The sequence below is a fragment of the Ochotona curzoniae genome, unplaced genomic scaffold (assembly GCF_017591425.1).
Source record: "Ochotona curzoniae isolate NIBS_2020 unplaced genomic scaffold, NIBS_Ocur_1.0 scaffold_1852, whole genome shotgun sequence".
Classification (NCBI taxonomy): Eukaryota; Metazoa; Chordata; class Mammalia; order Lagomorpha; family Ochotonidae; genus Ochotona; species Ochotona curzoniae.
The window spans coordinates 42,230,782-42,247,869 of NW_024467087.1; the positions used below are offsets into that span (position 1 = coordinate 42,230,782).

General features: G+C 35.9%; 1 protein-coding gene across 1 annotated transcript in view; it reads right to left on the reverse strand.

The window, feature by feature from the left end:
* Nucleotides 1-4,507: 4,507 nt before the first annotated feature.
* FAM133A (family with sequence similarity 133 member A) overlaps nucleotides 4,508-17,088 on the reverse strand; it is a 44,313-nt gene continuing 31,732 nt past the window's right edge. The window contains exon 5 of the mRNA XM_040999561.1: nucleotides 4,508-5,366. Within this exon, the coding sequence (XP_040855495.1) occupies nucleotides 4,508-5,263 (756 nt within the window). The 5' untranslated portion in view covers nucleotides 5,264-5,366. The remainder of the gene's footprint in view (nucleotides 5,367-17,088) is intronic.

Here is a 17,088-nt window from a genome sequence, read left to right on the forward strand (position 1 = left end):
GTATGAAGGCAAGGGCAGCAGGAGGGTCCTTCCTATTCAGGAAAACATACATCGTCACATACTGTATGTTTAAATGCTGACTCTGCTCTCTTAGTGGCCCGGATGCCTGTATGTGCAGTGTCATACACTAAGCCTTCCTGAAAAACAAACTCCGATCAATAATGCGCTGCAGAGTGTTTGCCCCTGTTTCTGTGCCCCCTACTTGGTTGACTACTTTAAATTCTTGCTTAACATACTATGACAATCATCAAACTATTTTAGAGGAAGTGTTACTAATGAACGTTTGCATTTGCTTCTTTAAAAGGAGCAGTCATCATTGTGAAGAATAAAAAAGCGAAAAGAAAGTTTTAAGCACACATGGAATTTTATCACTTACACTTAGGTGATAGTGTACTGCAGAAAAACACATGCAAATGTAAGGCAAGAGAATATTAAGAGTGGAGGCCACACAGTTGGAGTTGAGGTACAATGAGTTAAACTGCACCTGTAATGCTAACACGTCATGTAAACTGAAAGTACATACTCAAATTTTGTGAGCATCCTCAAGAAGGAGCTACATACAACAAAATTTGGGTTCATCTATAATATGTTCTGGAGATATATGATGTACTGTTTGGGTTAGAACATTCAAAAGGAGTCAAATTTGGGGTGAAGCTTAATATACGTTTTCTTGTGATTTTCGGAAATCTCAGAAGTGTCACAGCATCAGGTGCTTGCTGAGAGTAGAAGTGTCTGCCATGGTGATTTTATTTTAATTACCTTAAATGGATCAAACCATAATGGGGAGGCAACTTGCAGCCATCCTGGTTACTTTTAGCTGGTGCCAGTAACAAGCAGTGGAACTGCAGATGCTGTTTTCCAGTGCATAGAAGGGCTCAAAGAGTTAGGGCGGTACAGTTGGGCCTGCAGTTGCAGCCCAGGTTGTGAGAAGGGACAGGTTTACAGCTCTTCTTTGCTAGCCATTTCCCTGCATCTATCAGTATGGTAACACTTCTTTAAATGTGTATGTCTTACATAATTAAAAATAAATTTAAAATCTGCAGCAAAAATCTTGTCACAAGTTTTGGAAGATAATTAAATTTTTTTTTTTTAAATTTTTGCTTTGTGTAGGACTAAATTCCCTACAATAGTCTTTCAAAGAATAGAGGTAGGTTTTGGAGCACACTCTGTATTTGAATCTATTGTGTTGATGCACTAGCATATACAGGGATTTTGTAAAATACTGTCTAGAATTTTCAAAAAAAAAATAGGGTTTCTTGTCAAAGTGTTATGTGGTTGGAGTCCTTAAGTCACAAGGAATAAAAGCTTCCAAAAGCTGTTAGCAATATTGTGTAAAATTATTTTTACATAATTTCAGAGTCTAACGCTCCCGAAGGATGTGATTCAAAGGCCATAGACATTAAATGCAGAGTCTGTAGACTTGTCACACAGCAGGATCTACAAAACAGCAGGGAGTTTTCCTTTGTAAAGCTTTTACAAGGCCAGGTTTTCAAGATTTTTTGAAAAATAAGATACATGCAACTATTTCACGGCAATAAAACGATCATAAGTGATGCAAGTGGTTATTTCACTGGTTGATAGCTTGGCTTATGATGGTATCTGATAATAAATTTCCATAGGATTACATCTTCTTAAACTATCTGTATATGGTAAACTCAGTAATATTTTCACAGTATATAAAATAACTACAAACTTAATTTCAAAACTCAATTTTAAGGAAACAAAATAAAGCATTTAATGTGCCCACAATGAGCAACAAAATGTTAACAGTAACCACCAATAACTTCTAATGACAATCTTATTGATAGTGATGATAAACAGTTTCTGGGAAAATACACCAAAACAGCATATCAAATTTTTGATAAAAATGATTAAAAGCAGTGATTTATTGAAGGGAAAGTTAGAATGTTCACTCTTACCCAAGCACACAAATATATTATTTGGGTATTCCAAGCAACTTTGATGCTTTTCACAGAGTATTTTGATTTTAATCTATAGCGTTTAGATAAAATATTCCCTTAAATTTGCATAACCTATTATCCTCTACATATTTCTATAATGTTCCTCTCTACTATAGCTGTTACATTTACATCTAAAAACTAATATTCCTCTTCTTTAAGTCTGCACAAATGCTTTTTAAATATCCTTTCCAAAGGAAATGCAGGAAAATTCACAGATGCTTCTACTAGGACAAATGTGAGCAATTCTTGATCAATGTGCAGACAACAGAAAGAAGTGATAGAAGAAAAGTGAACTATTTTGTGTTAATAATGCAACCAATATTCTGGAGTTCCGTGATATTGTTCAGATTAGGTTAGGTGGTGCTACAGAAGCAAAAAAGACCCCCAAATCTCATTGGCTTAACATACAGCAGTTTATTTCTTACTGTACAAAAATGTCCACTGCGAGTCTCATCAGCTTTTTGGGGTAAGTTCCTTCCAATTAGTGACTTAGAGTCACCTTGCGTCTCTCTTCTAGGTATGACACAAATCGTTTTTAGGTAACCTGGCAGGTAAAGTGAGAGCTAGAGAGCTAGGCAGAATTTTTCACTGTTCCGGTTTGGAACTGTTATATCATTTTTCTTCACAATCCCTCTGCAAGAAGTAGTCAGATAACATTGCCTTACCTCAGGGAGCAGGCAAGTGAACAGGAGGAAATAAACGAATGACGGACTGTAAATGCTTTTGTCATATTCTACAAATAATATAAGCTTAAAAAACATATTAATGAACCATAATTTTGAAAAGTTCTATATGGATAAAAATACCCCTTAAATGTAATCGCTTTTATCAGCATATACACATAGATGCATTTTTAAAACAGTAACCATTTATTAAGTTCCAAGTTGTTCTAATACGCCATTATTGTAATGCTCCAAGAATTTTACGAGATTTGGATATTTACACTGCAAAAATGTAAGGAGATAACATGTTTTCCACTATGTGTTTCCTATACTTATAACTTTACTTGTGATTTCAAAGTATTTCAGATGAAACCAGATTGTTAAAAAACATAGCTATCAAGCTTTTCATCATGCCAAAATAGTTTGCAACTATGACATTATAATTAGTACATCTTCTGCAATAGGTGTTTTTTTGAGACATAAATTTATAATTTGTTATTCTGATATATATAAAATGTAAAGTAAAAATAATTTTTCAAACTGCTTTACATTAGTGTTAAATATGAATCAGTAACAGACACAAGGCACCAAATCTTCGTAAAATATAGACACAGGAAGAGTAGTGATGTTATTATAACCTACAATTAACCGCTATTTCAATTCTGCATCAATGCTTAAGACAACAAATTTTAAACAGCACACTTACTAAGATTTTGGCAGTAGTTTTATAGTAACAAGACACGTAGCATACGAGACATATGGCACTCAACTTGCTTACAGTAAACCAGCTTCAATATGAAGGCATTACATAGATTTTATAAACTTTCTTTTTACATGCTAAATATTTTGGCAAGTGTGCAATTAAACACAGTAATGAAATTCCTACAGTGTGATTAAGAAACTACAAACTTGACACTTGTATCTTAAGCATAAATCATATTAAAAAGGGATTACAGGTTGTAGAGAATATCGCTGAAAAATTCAAACTATATAAAACGTGCAAAAAATCTTGAATCTTTAGTAATCAAAAATACCAAGGACTGCTTAAAATAATTCCGTCTGAAAAGGTATCAAAGTTAATTCAAATCATGTGATATTCCAATGGTAAATATTTTTCAGTACTGCAGAGAGAACAGTGCTGAAATGGAGGTAAATTTCGGAAGTGTGGGGGCTTATTCATGCTTGTAAACTGCTTTCTTTTTTCACTGGAGCAGCACACCACAACAACCCACGATTTCACTGAATAAAAAAACGGATGGCTGCTGCACTAGCAAAAATAGAATATGTAAGGATTCAAGGCACACTACTCAGCTAACCAAAGCAATTAGCAAACACTCCCTACCCCCAAGCCCTTTCCCCGTGTAAACAAAGTTTATTAAGGGTTTAAACTAAAATAAGCTGAACATCTACAACAGTACGGATTTCAACACATCGATATTAAGTCCTTGCTTCAGAAATGTCAATTGTAATTGTCTGGTTATCTGTCATTTTATACTTTAAAGATTATGTAAATTACATACATTTTACCTTAGATACTTTTTTTTACCAAAATAATCAATTATTTAAAAGATTTTACTTTAATTCAAAATTTTATCCACTAATAGAACAGTTTTCAGCTCCCAGAGGAATCAACCACTAGAAAAAAAAGACAAACAAAATCCGATATTTAAGTTGCAGGCAACAATTACGGCCCTTTCTGGCACAGTGGTATTTGACTGGCATTTGAGTCCAGGAATAACTCTACTAACACAGGGAAACTCATGCATTTTGGTAACGATGCCCTAATTTTCACAGTTTAAGTTTTCTTCTTTCTTCCTTCTTTCCTTCCTTCCGCTCTCCAGCCTTTTCTTTCTCTTTCTCCGTTTCTTTCTTTTCTTGCTTCCTTTAGGAAATCTTGTCTGATTTGTGACTTGAACCAGACTTCTTTTTCTTCTTCTTACTGTGTTTCTTGTGCTGTTTCTTCTTTTTCTTCTTTACTTTTTCCATAGCTTTTTCTTGCTCTTCATGCTTCCTCTTCTTTTTTGCTTGCACTTCCTCTTCATAATCTGATTCTGATGAAGCCTCAGATGACAGAGGTTTATCCTCAGGATGAGTCTTCTTTCTTTTTTTGCTGAAGCCTCTAATATACTTTTCTTTCTCTGCTTCATCCTTTGACTTCTTTTTCTTTTTTATAGATTCTTTGCTCTCTGATTCTGATTCAAATGTAGAGCTCTCTGATGACTTGTATGAACGGTTCTTCTTTTTCTTTCTCTTCTTTCCCTGTTTCTTTTCCTCATCTTCAGATTCTGTAGAACTGCTTGAAGAATCAGAGCTTGATGAAGAAGATGAAAACCGACAAGATTTCTTCTTTTTCTTTTTCTTTCTTTCTCTTTTTTTGGATGAACTCTCGTTTCCACTTAACAATTTCTCTCTGCTTTTTTCAAGTTCTTTCTTCCAGTTTTCGTTCATTTTTTCTTCAAATTCAGCTAATGCCTTGGAACCTTTCTTTTTATTTTCTAATTGTTTCTTTACCTCTTCCCAAGTAGGCCTTGGTCGATTCAGATAATCTTGTATTGTTGGGCCTGTGGATTGAGTTGGACCCCTCCATCTGGCCATGGCTATTGGATTCATATAGGCCACTCGGTTATCCCGCTTTCCCATGGTGTTTGATGGTTCCTAGAGTAGATTCTCGGTTGCCAAGGACAACAAGGGTAGATACTCTCCTTATGCTCTTCCTCTACTGGAATACCAAGAAGGACCCATTCTGTGAAAGAAAAAATGAAAATGATTACACGACCCATTTGATATGAGCCAAAATAAACTCATATACTCAATTATTCACTGACTATAATATGCTAAAGCAGGAATTTCCAAAATCTTAAGTCTTGGCATCATTTAATATTTGTAAACATAAACACTTAAAATTCTTCCATAGTATAGATTCTCTGGTATGAAGCTAACACTAACGATGAATCTTATGTACCTCTTGCAATGTTCTGGGACATATCTGACATATCTAATAAGTATTTATTTTTCTATCATATGACATTCGTTATTATGTTTTGTTTCATTTTCGCTTAACATGGTATATAGAAAAAGGTGTAGAGGTAAAATCTGTCCCAGGGAGACGTATTCTAGCTTGGGAAAGTACAACACAATTTACTCCTTTAGAAACAAACCTGGGGGCCCGGCACAATAGCGTAATGGTTAAGGTCCTCACCTTGAACTTGCCCGGGATCCCATAAGGGCACTGGTTCTAAACCTGACAGCCCCACTTCCCATCCAGCTCCCTGCTTGTGGCCTGGGAAAGCAGTAGAGGACGGCCTAGAACATTGGGACCCTGCACCCATGTGGGAGACCCAGAATGAAGTTCCTGGCTCCTGGCTTCGGATCAGTGCAGAACTGTCTGTTGCAGTCACTTGGGGAGTAAATCATCAGATGGAAGATCTTCCTCTCTGTTTCTCCTCCTCACTCTACATCTGCCTTTCCAATAAAAATAAATAAATCTTAAAAAAAAAAAGAAAAGAAATAAACCTGGGAATGAAAATCCAAAAATATTTCCCATTCACCTCTCATATATCTAATCTATTACTATTTCTCCCACTTACACTTTCACAAATTATTATGCATCCCTGACATTTCTCCAAATATAATATCACCAAGTTAGTCCAGGCCATAATCATCTCTCATTTGAACTATTCATCTGTAGTTGCTAAAGTATTTATTATCTGTCAGGAATCATTTAGTGCTCTACAATAGATTATTCTTGATCAATTCCTAAAAAAGCACACAAGGAGTGGCATCATTCTGCAACAGATTAAGCTATTTCTGGGGGTGATGCATCCATTTTCAGACTGTTGGCTCCAGTTTACACTAGTCTGTTTCTAGTTCATGTTCCCGTTAATGTATTTTGGGAGGCAGAAAATGATGATCCAAGTAATTGTATCTATACCACTTACGTGAGAAATCCAGGGGAAGTTCCTGGCTCCTGGCTGTGGCTAGCCCAGTCCTGCTGCAGGCATTTGAGAAACAAACCAGCGGATGGACTGTCTCTGTCTCTGCTTCTACTTGCCTTCATATTTCTTTTATTTATTTATTTTTTAAATTTTAGTGGAAAGTCAGATATACAGAGAGGAGGAGAGACAGAGAAGAAGATCTTCCATTCGTTGATTCACTCCCCAAGTAACCACAATGGCCAGAGCTGCACCAATCCAAAGCTAGCAGCCCGGAGCCTCTTCCAGTTCTCCTATGTTGGTGCAGGGTCCCAAGTCTGTGGGCTATCCTTGATAGCTTTCTCAGGCCACAAGCAGGTACCTGAATGGGAATAGGGGCTGCCAGGATTAAAACCAGTGCCCATATAAGATCTCGGTGCTTGCAAGGCAACGACCTTGGCTGCTAGGCTGCTGCACCAGGCCCAATTTGCCATAATCTTTTTCTCTTTGCGTTTTAAGTAGATGAAAACGGACTTGTGGAAAAGTTACAATATTTATTCTATTGTTGTCTCAATTTCATAGACATACTATAAGGCCTAGGAATAAAATAACGAGACAAATAAACGGCTGAACCAGGATTTAAAGCAAAGCAGCTTGATTCCAAACCCTAAATATATAAGACAAAATTAATATGTTTCCTAATTATATCAAACCCTTCATTGATAATTCTTTTCTCTTCCAGAAGTTTCTTCCATTTTTAGTTCAATGCTGCTTTACATCTGAAAGAACATTAAATCAAAAACTCCCATAATCATCCCATATGATCTGCACTTTTTCTCTCTCTTCCATATATTTATTTTTATAAGACATTTATTTTTACTTTTATTGGAAACATTTACAGAGAGGAGAGACAAATATCTTCTAATTGCTGATTCACTCCCCAAGTAGCTACCGTGGCTGGAGCAGAGCCAGTCTGAAGCCAGGAGCTTCCCCCAGGATTGTCACATGGGTACAGTTTCCCAAGGTTTCACGTTGTCCTCCACTGCCCTCCCAGACCACAAACAGGGAGCTGGAAGGGAATTGGAGCAGCCAGGACATGAATCAGAGCATATGCACACGGGGATTTAGCCACTGAGCCATTGCATCAGATCCTCTCTCTTCCATTTACAGTTGTTCATCCCTTTACTCAATTCCATCTCTTTGGCTTCTCTTGATTCCTGAAATAGGCTGAGTGCTAAGCTTAGCTAACATTATTAATCCAATATCATCCTTCAGGTCTCAACTTAAACATAAGTTCTTCAGAGGGGCTAGTATTCTGTATAAACTGGTCAACTTTTTCTGAGACAATAGTCAAACGCCAATTCTACTTGGTTCAACCTGATATTAAGGCAGGTTATTTTGGGTCTATCCCTCATCCTCATCTTTTTGCATTTCAGTTCCTAATTTCATAGCACTTATCAAATATGAGTTATTTTTCTTTGTTTATAGAGGGTGTGTGTGTGGGGGGGGGGTGTTTATCCACTGCTACCTGTAAGCTCAGCAGAGATTAAAGGGCATGTTAGACAAGACTCATTCAGCATACTGTCCTCAGTACATAACACATCTGTCCCATACTAAGCACTCAAAAAATGGTTGGTCTGTGACAAACGCACAAACAAATGAGTAGATGTCTTAGGAACTATTAAAAAAAAAAAGTATTCACAGGGAACATCAGTGTTATGATGATGTCTGTTTTAAGACCTTGAAGGATAATTAGGAATGTGTTTAGAAAATAACGACATGAAGGACTTTGCAGGCACAGGAAATAGAAGGTGAAAAAAACACACAGGAATTTGAAACAGCACCAGGTATTTAATGTTGATCAAGTTTATAGACCTAGGGTATAGGGGAAGTTGGTATGGCTCCATAGACAGAAAGAAGCCTTATTATGGATGCCCTCCTGGGCCATTTAAATTTTCAGATTTTGTCCTATTTTTAATAGGGGAGGCAATAAAATCCTTTAAATATAAGAAAAAGATATTCAGACAATCATAGATTTTTCAGTGTCTGTTTCACTGTGACCCTTTAAGTCAACATACATACCACGAAAGAGCCTAATGAAACTGACATTTCAGTGCTATAGATATTGTACTCAATGCTGGTGACAGTTTCTTGCATATGTTTTCTCTTCCTCATCTTATTCCACCTCCCTGCTGAGTTCTGTCTAGCTCTTCCTTGGGCCTTTCTGTCATTTTCATTTTTACTCCTACACAAAATATCAGTCAAATATCATCAGTTCCCTGACTTGACCATCAAAAGTAATGGAGGACTTTAGTTTATATTCAACTCCCTCCTTCTTTGCGCTACTTGACACTTAGACTAGCACAATTCATTCTAATTTTAGATTTTTAAGAGTTAGTCCTGGTATATGTTAGAAATAAAGGCAGAGGCCAGATCACAAAGGTTTTGGATACTATGATAAGTTAGATGAAATATATTCTTTGGGACTTGGAGTGAAGCTAATGGGGAGATATAATTTTAAGCAGGAAAGTGACATGGTCACATCTAAGTATGTAACAGTTGATCGTTTACATAGTGAAATGTAGACTGGAGCCAGGTAAGATGGAAAGCAAATAAGCTACTTATGCAATCATATCTTTGAGAGTGAAAAAGTCTGAACCAAAATAGCAAGATTGCGAATAACAGGGAGAAATAAATGAGACAGAGTGAAATTTCTGCTGAGACTGTTAACCATGTTAACATAAAAAATGAGAGAAAAGGGGATCTAGAGCATAGACTTTGCTTGAGACATTGGATAACTGGCAGCAACAAAGACTAGATAATATATGACGTGACATGAATTTGGAGAAAAGGTGCTGGGGCATTTTTTTTTTTTTTGGACTTGCAAAAAGGTTGAAATGCCTGTGAGATAACTGAATGAGTCTGCAAAAACTCAATAATGGATAAGTAGATGTTGGAACACTATAATGTAATCTGATGTAGATATGCTGGATTGGCAGCCACTGAGTGATGGCTGAAATGAGGAGATAAAATTGCATTATCTTGCAGGAGGAATTCAAATAAAAAAAAAAAAAACTGGGGCCCGGCGCCGTGGCGCAAGTGGTTAAAGGTCCTCGCCTTGCATGCCCGGGATCCCATATGGGCGCCGGTTCTAATCCCGGCAGCCCCGCTTCCCTTCCAGCTCCCTGCCTGTGGCCCGGGAAAGCAGTCCAGGACGGCCCAAAGCTTTGGGACCCTGCACCCGCGTGGGAGACCCGGAAGAGTCTCCTGGCTTCGGATCGGCATAGTATCGGCCGTTGTGGTCACTTGGGGAGTGAATCATGGGACGGAAGATCTTCCTCTCTGTCTCTCCTCCTCTCTGTATATCCGCCTTTCCAATGAAAAAATAATAAAAATAAATCTTTAAAAAAAAAAACTGGATCTAGTTAAACACCAAAATATAAGAGGTCTACAGTAAAAGAAATCCTATAAAGAACACTAACTAAAAAGAGTTATGGAAACTAGCCCAGAAGGATAAAATGAAATGAGAGTCACAGAAACATGGGGAGAATAAAGTTTGCAATTAACAACAAAAATTGCTATGATTCTGTAATGCCTTCATTAAAAAAAAACCCTACTATTTTACTCTTAAAATACACAAAAAATAAATGATGTCATAGGTAGAAATCTTGGAATTATGCTAAAAGAAACAAAAAAATATGAAAAGATCTATAACCCTTAGATGATGAGGAGTCACTGGAAGCATTTACTAATGCAGCTTTAATAAATTTTAAAAAGAAGCCAGATTGCTGTGGCTTGAACACTTAACAGGAAGTAAAACATGAAGGTCCAGAACACATAAACTCAATTGAGAAAGAAAGTAAAGAGATAAGAAGGAAATTAGACAGATGGATAGTAAAAAAAAAAAAAAAAAAAAAAAAAAAAAAAAAAAAAAAAAAAAAAAAAAGTTGTTTCTAGCATGGCAGATACACTTCAGCATTTCTGCAGGACACCTAGAAATAGAAAGTACAAAGAGTAAAAGTTTATAAAATATAGTTAAGGAGGAATAACTGATGTGACAGGATCACAGAGTAAACACAGGAATCAAGTCAGTTGTACAGATACAAATCACCTCTTTCCAGAGAGCAGATAAATAATACAAAATAGGATGTGACGAGAGTTATTTGGTTTCTTATTTATTTTTTGGATAGGAAATGAAATTTGCTCATAGAATATACTTTATTTTCATTCAATTATGGATTCCAAATTATCCCTTACTATTAGTACAGCACAGGAACTGTAGACTAATAAGTAAAATTTAGAATGACAGCAGAAGGGAATGGATGGGGTTGCAGACACTTGATAAAGTCAGGAGACTACCAGAACTTAGAATCTGTGTGATCCTTTCCCCCAAGATGAAGCAAGCACATTGACAACAAAGAAAAAGTAATATTAACAAAATATCTCTTTTTAAATGTTATGTATTTGTTTGAAAGTCAGTGTTACAGAATTGAAGGAAGAGGAGAGAGAAAAAGAGATCTATTTGTTGGTTCTCTCCACAAAGCTGGGTCTGTGCCAGGACCACACCAGGAACCAAGAGCCTCAGAACTCATTCTGGTCTCCCACCAGTGTGGCACAGGAACAAGCATATCCTCTGCTGCATTGCCAGCCTCATTAACAGGGAGCTGGATGTAGAGAGGAGCAGATGGGTGTCAGAAGTGGTGGCCACATGGGATGCTGAAGCCACCTGTGCCAGCTACATCACAGCACCAGCCCCAATGAAATTTTTCTTACAGGCTGTGTTGCTAGTGTTGTGCCTTGCTTTTCTATTTCTATTAAACAAGGAGAAAAGTGATTCTCTATTTCTATTAAAGAACAAGGAGGAAAGTGATTCTCCATGTCTATTCATTTTATTCATTTGCATAAAATATGCTAACATTCTGTAAAGATTAGATAAACTGTGACAGCCATGTTGGCAACCTGAGTGTTGGAATTTATTTGTTGATTCTTACAAAACTTCCCTTTTGATCATCTAATATATTCTAGACACTATATTACATGATATGGAGATTATGTTTAGTTACAGTAACGGTCATTACACAAATATAAAGCAAATACAAAATGACTATATACATAATAACAGCAGTTGAAAAGATGAAGAAAAATGACAAAAAGCTATAAAAGATATGAGTAAACAAATCCAAAGTGGAAGGTCAAATCTAACATAGAGCCGTAACCTCAGACTTTATAATAAACCATAGCAAATCAAAGAAGTTAAAAATAATAAGAATAATAAAGTGTGAGCGTTTATGTAATGATTCAAGTAGAAGGAATATCAAATGTTAAGGCCTTGCAGTGAAAAGAAAAAGATAAATAAATTACAAACTATTCACAATATTATACTGTTTAAAAAAACAGTCTTTATCTCAATTTTTCCTTCACTCAATTTTAGCCAAAATGCTGAGAGGTTATTCAGTTTCTCCTTTTTCAAAGTATTTCTGTGTATACCATTTGTCAATGAACTCTTTGGGTAAATGTAAGTATGGATTTTGGCTTATTCAAAGCATCTTTTAATGTTTCACAGTATAATTTCTAGTGCAAATTTCACAAAATCTTGTTATTTCCGAGAACTCCATTTCTCAAGTCATTTTATTGAATTTTCAGTGAGGTGTGAGATTGTTGCAGATTAATTCTCAAAGATACATGTACTCAAACTGCAAATCATTTTCAAAGGAGCTAACAATTTTTCTGAGACTTAACTTGACATACCTGTCCTCTACAATGTTGTGGACATTAACATGAGGCTTGCTTCTACTTGAAAAAAAAAAAAAAAAAAGCTTTAATGCTGTTTGTCCACAGGAACTCATGTGAATTAAGTGCCATGACATTGAAATTAGTGTCTCTCAGGAAACTATTTAGCAAATTTAAGACAGCACAGTCCACTGAGTTTTAAAATGACAATAATCTGCACATATGTATTAATATGTTTAATCACCACACAATATTTTGTCATTTCACACTCAGTGATGGCATACAGAACCACCATAGCGCAATCTAATTTAGAAGGCACGCAAAATAAGGTAAATAAATTTTCTGGACAGATTTAATGATAACTTTGCAATCACCTGAAAGTACTCAGCTTTATGTTTAAACATGTGCAGCATGACATCCTGTCTATTAAATAAAATTCAGGCATAAACACATTGTGTTCTAGTTGTTAACATGATTCTTCTGCAAGAAAAATTATTGCTTGTGAATCAGATTCACACGTTAAAAAAACCACTGTGTTAAAACCATTTGCCTCATGAATACCCTTCATCATAATTAGGTCATCTGTCATTCTAATTGAAAACTGTAGAGTTGAAAATGTCATTTTCTCTTTGCACCTAGTAAATAATTGTCAAATAACAACTGATCAGGCTCTAGGCTTTTTATGACTATACCAGAAACTATACAGTAGCAACAAATTATTGCGGATTGAAGTAATAATGTAGAAAAGAATAGCTATGTGAAGCTAGATGGTCCAAGTATAAATTTCACCAAAGGATTTTGAAGAAATGCATGCTTCCACTCCTTATTTCTCACAATACAGTAACACATTTTAGATTTTATAATAATGAAAAATAATCATTTATTCTCGCATGTTGCTAATTAAGCAAGATTTTTTAAAGCCTTTAAAATATATTTTTATAATTTTAAATAGATTGATTCATAATTGATTTATTTCAGTGATAATTTTTATGGGATATAAGGTAATATCTTTTACTAATACAATTAGAATAATTAAATAAAGCTATTTAACATATGCATCATATACAATTCTATTTCAAATTAAGCTGCTACCTGCAGCACTGGCATCTGATATGAGCACTGGTTCTAGTCCTGGCTGCTCCACTGGCAATCCAGCTCTGCCAAAATGTTTGAGAAAGCAACAGAGAATGAAGAAGTCTGTAAGAAACTTCTCAATGCTGGTTTTGGTATGGCCGGAAACATTTAAGGAGTGAATCAGCGGATGGGCAACCTCTCTCTCTCTCTCTTTCTTTCTCTGTTTCTATCTTTCTTTCAAATAAATAAAACAAATATTTAAAAATAGCTTTACATTTACAGAAAACTGTCAGGTATAGTGCAGAGAGTTCATGGATTCACTGAACTTGGATTCCCTTAGGTTTAAATTGTTACATTGATACTTAACATCTGCTACAAATAATAAAACAATATTGGCATTTTATTCTTAACTTGAGTCCATTCATTATTCAAATTTCTTTGGTTTTTAGCTAAAATGGCCCGGTTTTATCTGTCTTGTTTTGTTTTGTTTTGTTTTTCCCCCCTCAGGAAGCCGTCCAAGATACCACAATACATTCAGTCATCTTGTCTCCTACATGTCTTTAGACTGTTCAGCTTCTCAGAATTTATTTTTGACAGCCTAAATTGTTTTGAGGAGTAATATTCACATGTTCATTTTTTAAATGTTCTTCAATTTGAATTTGATTTTTTTCACACAGTTAACATTTGGCTTCTAAGCTTTTGAGAGGAAATTACCATTCTCATCATGTGATACCAAGAGCACATACTACTAAAATGACTTAACAGTAATGCTATTATTCATGATCACTTAGAATGAAATCACTATGGACAGTCCACATGTAACAAATGGGGAGTTATATTCTACCCCATTGATGGGCAAATACCAACAAAAATTATTTGTAACTCATCTATATAGGAGATGTGGCTATCTATTCCTATTAATACATTCAATAATTACTTCTATTAGTATGAATTGATGAATGGATGGTGATTTTATATCTTGGGTAATATTTTGATACTACTACCCTCTCCTGCTCAAATTTTTCTAAGTTTGCACATTGGAAGTTCTTTCACTTAATTCTCATGTCCTGGTGAAATAGATCCAGCATTTCATTTCCTGTAAATTTTCTTACATTTTGGCCTTAACAAAATACTTGGCAATCATTTTGTATAACCCCCAAACTAGCCTGACAATCAGGTATATTTACAGAATACCCCAGTTAATTTTATAATAGAATATAGAAAATGAGATTTAGATCCTAGATACTTCCAGCATTATTGCTTCTGGGCCTTTTCAGCAGAAAGTATTAACTAGTGTGTGAAATGCTTTTAATTCACATATTAATTCTAAACTAAATATCCAACACCAGGATATAGATTTAAATTGCATAGAGATTGCATATAAAAGAATCTGTATATGTGTGAAATATAATAGAACATCAACAAAATCCCTGTTATGCTTACATCTCAAGTAGTATGAATGGATCTTTCCTGCATATTTTTTTTTGTAGTTGAAAAGTATACAAGTATCATCTAAAGAAAGAACAAATGACCTCAAAATAAACATAGTTCACAAATTGTGTTGCTGTCGCATTTTATCCTAGCTCAAAAGTCATAAACAAACAAAAAAAAAAGTTTAGTTTGTGTCAGTGTCAATCTGTTTGCACATGTTCTATAGAAACCCAGTATATAAATAATACAGAATCCAACTAGGCATTTGCCAAAAGGGACATATATTGCAAGTCTATTTGATGTATTTCAGATACACCTATTAGTAACTTCAGTTTTGTTTTGTTTTGTTTTGGGAACAGACTTTTTCTTGGAAAGCTTTGTCTATAAAGTCAAGAAAATGGGAGGCGTCACTTTTATTTTGATTGCTTTACATGGTGTATATGTGCTGAAATTTTATTCTACACACCACATAAATATATACATACTATATGTTAATAAAACCTTTGAAAATACAGCAATTTAGGAAAAATATTGCCTTTAGATAAAGTGCAGCTATATATGTGAAGTAGCTTGCATCCTAGAGCACTGAAAATTCCAGCTTCTCTTTTGAAAGGGTCTTTTCACATGAAGGGAAGCTAAATGACTGCTGCTTTTTCAACAGTTTGACAAGACTATTGGTGCAAAAACATACCTCAAAAATAAAGCTTACACCCTGTGTTGTGCCTACTGTTCATTTAAAATGTGACTTATAATGATAATTTTGTGGAAATTCTTTTTTTTTTAAAGATTTATTTTATTTTTATTGGAAAGGCGGATATACAGAGAGGAGAGACAGAGAGTAAGATCTTCCGTCCCATGATTCACTCCCCAAGTGAGCTCAACCGAAGACAGCAGCCTCATCCAGGTCTCACACGCGGGTGCAGGGTCTCAAAGCTTTGGGCCGCCCTTGACTGCTTTCCCAGGCCACAAGCAGGGAGCTGGATGGGAAGCGGGGCTGCTGGGATTGGAATGGGCGTCCACATGGGATCCCGGGCATGCAAGGCGAGGACGTTAACCAGTTGCGCCATTGCGCCAGGCCCGTGGAAATTCTTAACAAGATCCCTCACATAAAATTTGTTAGATCTATGGTCAGTATTGAACAATTGAAACCAATTTGATTGATGTTTGACAGGTAAGTAAATGGAACACTACATAAACTCCCAAAGTGAGATAAAATGGCACTATCCTTTCACTGCTCAAAACTGTATATACACGTTAATGCCAAATTCAGCTGGTATGTTTTATAGTAAAAGACCATGAAATGCCTCTCAAAGCAATGCACTGCACATCCAAAGTGATCTTCTGGCCAGAGGTTTGTCAGTTTTTCACTAGGATCTTTTTGTACCAAGATACACTTGTCATCTTTTCTTTTGACATCTAAAAGATAAGGCCTTAGACTTGAGAAACAAAATACTAGGAGAGCTCCTTATTATTTTGTAGAACAGCACAGTTCAAAATACATCTATTGACAATGTCAAAGACAACTTGGTTTTACATGTGTCAGTATCTTAATCACTACCTTCTAAAATCTGGCACCCCCATGATATTTTTACCATATTTCTGAAAACTGAGAACAAGTATTACAACTATGTGAATCTACTGTAAAATAGCTAAAACTACCACAATTATTTATTGTAACTAAATGCATTTATAAGAATCACATTATCATCTCAGATTATAAATTTACACATATAGCATTTCTTTAAGATTCAAAGGCCAGAGTTTTTAGACTTGTTTGCTACAATTAAATTATGCACAGTTACTAGAAATACAAGTAGGCAGTGCATAGAAACATCACAGCTTATGTAATTTTATTAAAAATCATTATTTTTATCAAACTGGAATCACAGCTTGTCTAATTTGGAAAAACATGTGGAGATGTGATTTGTGGTTTTTTTTTTTTTGGTTTATTTTTATTATTTTTTTCATTGGAAAGGCGGATATACAGAGAGGAGAGACAGAGAGGAAGATCTTCTGTCCCATGATTCACTCCCCAAGTGAGCGCAACCGGTCGATACTACGCCGATCCGAAGCCAGGAGCCTCTTCCGGGTCTCCCGCGCGGGTGCAGGTTCCCAAAGCTTTGGGCCGTCCTGGACTGCTTTCCCAGGCCACAAGCAGGGAGCTGGAAGGGAAGCGGGGCTGCTGGGATTGGAATGGGCGCCCATATGGGATCCCGGGCGTGCAAGGCGAGGACCTTTAACCACTTGCGCCACCGCGCCGGGCCCGGAGATGTGATTTGTTATTCAACCTCACTCGGAGGGAAAAACAAAACATTCTCC